At 54.7% G+C, this 3,134-nt stretch overlaps 1 protein-coding gene across 1 annotated transcript in view; it reads right to left on the minus strand.

Moving 5' to 3' along the window:
* EPS15L1 (epidermal growth factor receptor pathway substrate 15-like 1) overlaps nt 1–1,473 on the minus strand; it is an 86,171-nt gene extending 84,698 nt beyond the window's left edge. The window contains exons 1-2 of the mRNA XM_011980630.1: nt 1,429–1,473; nt 627–686 (exon numbers count right to left, since the gene is read on the minus strand). Of these exons, the coding sequence (XP_011836020.1) occupies nt 627–686; nt 1,429–1,473 (105 nt within the window). The remainder of the gene's footprint in view (nt 1–626; nt 687–1,428) is intronic.
* Nucleotides 1,474–3,134: the final 1,661 nt, after the last annotated feature.

Raw genomic sequence — 3,134 nt, forward strand, 5'->3', positions numbered from 1 at the left:
AGGCGGGCGGATCACTTGAGGCCAGGAACTCAAGACCAGCCTGGCCAATATGGTAAAACCCCATCTCTATCACAAATACGAAAAAATTATCTGGCTGTGGTGGAGTGCACCTGTAATTCCAGCTACTTGGGAGACTGAGGCATGGGAACTGCTTGAACCCGGGAGGCAGAGGCTGCAGTGAACCAAGATGGCACCACTGCACTGCAGCCTGGGTGACAGAGCAAGATTCCGTCTCAAAAAAAAAAAAGAAAGAAGGTTGGGCACAGTGGCTCATGCCTGTAATCCTAGCACTTTCAGAGGCCAAGGCGGGTGGATCATGAGGCAGGAGATCGAGACCATCCTGGCCAAAATGGTGAAACCGTCTCTACTAAAAATACAAAAATTAGGTAGGTGTGGTGGCAGGCGCCTGTAGTCCCAGCTACTCGGGAGGCTGAGGCAAGAGAACTGCTTGAACCTGGGAGGCAGAGGTTGCCATGAGCCAAGATCGCACCACTGCACCAGCCTGGCGACAGAGCAAGACTTCATCTCAAAAAAGAAAGAAACAAGAAAAACAAACGAATCCAGCAACCCCTGTGCACTGCACATTTCCTTCCTGGGGTGGGTGGGAAGGAAACAGCAGGACCTACCACAGCGAACTCGTCTCGGTCCAAGTGCCCATCCTTGTCAATGTCACTGAGGTCCCAGACCTGCAAGGGAGAGACCAGCATGGGTTACTGTGGGAGGAAAGACTGGGTGAGAGTGAGACCACCTGCCAGAACTCAGACTCTCAGCCATGGTACTCACTGGGCTCAGGACAAGGAAGTCAATATACGTTTCAGAACCAGTTTGCGAGTTCTCAGAAAAACCATCACCTGTAAAGTACTGTCAACTACCAGATGCATGGTCTGACAATCATCATGATTATAATCATGGCCAAGGCTACATTTTAAACTTAGCCTGAGTTTCCTCTTTATCATCTCACAGAGACATCTTAGAAAAGACAGCTTTGATTGAGTACAGGTGTTGCCCTAAACACCCACACTCCCTACGCTCACTCCTGCAAACCCCACCCCTCCCTTGCATTCTCAGCTGGGCAGGGCTGTGAGCTCATGTCTGAGCATGTCTGTGGGTCTTGTCTCCTCTCCCCAGCAGTGGATGGTGAGACAGGTGTCAGGTCCACTCAGTGTGCTGAAGAGGAGGCAGGCAGGCAGGCGTGGGTTCTGGACTGTGCCTAAGACATGTGCAGATCTCAAGCACCATTACGCTGCCAGCTTCCTAACCCATGCCAGCCTTCCTGGATGGGCATACCTGCCTGCCAGGCCAATGCTAGGCAGGATGGCAGTCCCTGGATCTAAGAAGATGCCCACTGCTCTATCCATGATGCTTCATGTGTCACCATCACCCCTCCCCAGCCAATCACCAGGGCTTCAGTCCATGCAGGTTTCTCACGTCTGGGTCCTCCTCTCCACCTCTGCTGCTGTGCTCGAGGCTCATGACTCCCCAGCTCGCACAGCCAAGAGCCTCCAGCTGGCCTCCCTATCCCAGTCTTGTCCCTATGGCTACCATAGGGACTGTTCCAGAACACACACCTGACCCTGCCTCACCCTGCTCCTCAGCCTGGCATATGGGGCCCTGTCACCTCGCTGCTGCTGAGCCCCTGATGGTAGCAGGTCCCTGTACCCCAGCCCAGCCTCCACAGACTCCATGGGGTCCTCCACGTACTTTGCCAGGGATCCAGGACTCCAACAGGCCTTTCTGGCTCCACAGTCCTTCCTCAGCCCAGGCCTTCCCCACCTCGGCACTACTGCCTGTTAGGGCCGGATCACTCTCTGGGGTGTGGGCCATGACGTGCACTGCAGGGCATTGAGCAGCGTTCCTGGCCTTGACCCACCAGATGCCAGCAGCACCCGACCCAGGTGTGACAACCAAAAATGTCCCCAGGCACTGCCCAATGTCCCCTTGGGGGCCTTGGGGGGGCAGAAGTGCCCAGGGGGAGCCCTGGCCCTAACTGGCATGCCAGGCTACCTGCGGCCTCTGTGCCGTCACTCAAGCTGCCCACATGCCCAGACTTCCGCCAGAGTCCCCCTCACCCTGGAGGATGTGACCAGCGGCACCTCTTCTAGAAAGTCCTCCCTGGCTGCCCTGCTCCCCGTGCTCAAGCGGGTCAGGGGCCCTCCCCTCTACCACTGTCCTCACTGGGCCAAACTGTGATTATCAGGGGTGCTGTCGGGGGTGTCTAATGGACAGGGCAGGTGAAGAGGGCAGGCTCTGGGGACAGCTGCTCCAGAATGCACACTGGATCCTGCCCCGCTCTGCCTGCAATAGGACCTTATCCCTTATCCACCCTTCCACAACTGTGCAACCAGGGTGACTTCCCAACCACCCTGAACATCTGCTTCCCCATCTGAAAAACAGGGGGTGGAGGGGTGTGAGACACAGTCCTTAACAGCATGGCTGTAAGTGCTGGATGTGTGTCTTCATGCAGAGCACTAGGGCCCGGCCAGCACACACTAAGCCCTCAGTAAATAAGTAAATAAGTAAACGCATCTTGGCTATTACTTATTTGACTTCTTTGATGGTACCTAATCATCCCCACCTTCCCACTGCCCAGCACAAGGCATAGTCCACTGCAGGCTCTGAAAAATGCTTACTGAATGACTGACCAGATGCATGATGTGTGGGTGCCTGGATGCACAGGTGGATGATGGCATGGATGCAAGTGTGCACGGATGAATGCATAAATATGGACACACAGGGACATGTCAGCATAGACGTACGGGCACAAAGATGCATGCACAGATGTGTGGATAAATACATTGCATGGGCATGTGCACACACAGATGAATGGATCATACGGATGCAGAGGGACATGGGTGCATAGATGCATGGATACAAAGATGCATGCATGGCTAGGCACAGTGGCTCACGTCTGTCATCCATCCCAGCACTTCGGGAGTCCAAGGCGGGTGGATCACCTGAGACCAGGAGTTCGAGACCAGCCTGGCCAACATGGTGAAACCCAATCTCTACTAAAAATATAAAAATTAGCTGGGCGTTATGGTGTGCACCCATGGTCCCAGCTACTCAGGAGGCTAAGACAGGAGAATCACTTGAACCAGGGAGGCGGAGGTTGCAGTGAGCCAAGATGGCGCCAG

This window comes from Mandrillus leucophaeus, unplaced genomic scaffold, assembly GCF_000951045.1.
Source record: "Mandrillus leucophaeus isolate KB7577 unplaced genomic scaffold, Mleu.le_1.0 Scaffold215, whole genome shotgun sequence".
In the NCBI taxonomy this organism is placed as follows: Eukaryota; Metazoa; Chordata; class Mammalia; order Primates; family Cercopithecidae; genus Mandrillus; species Mandrillus leucophaeus.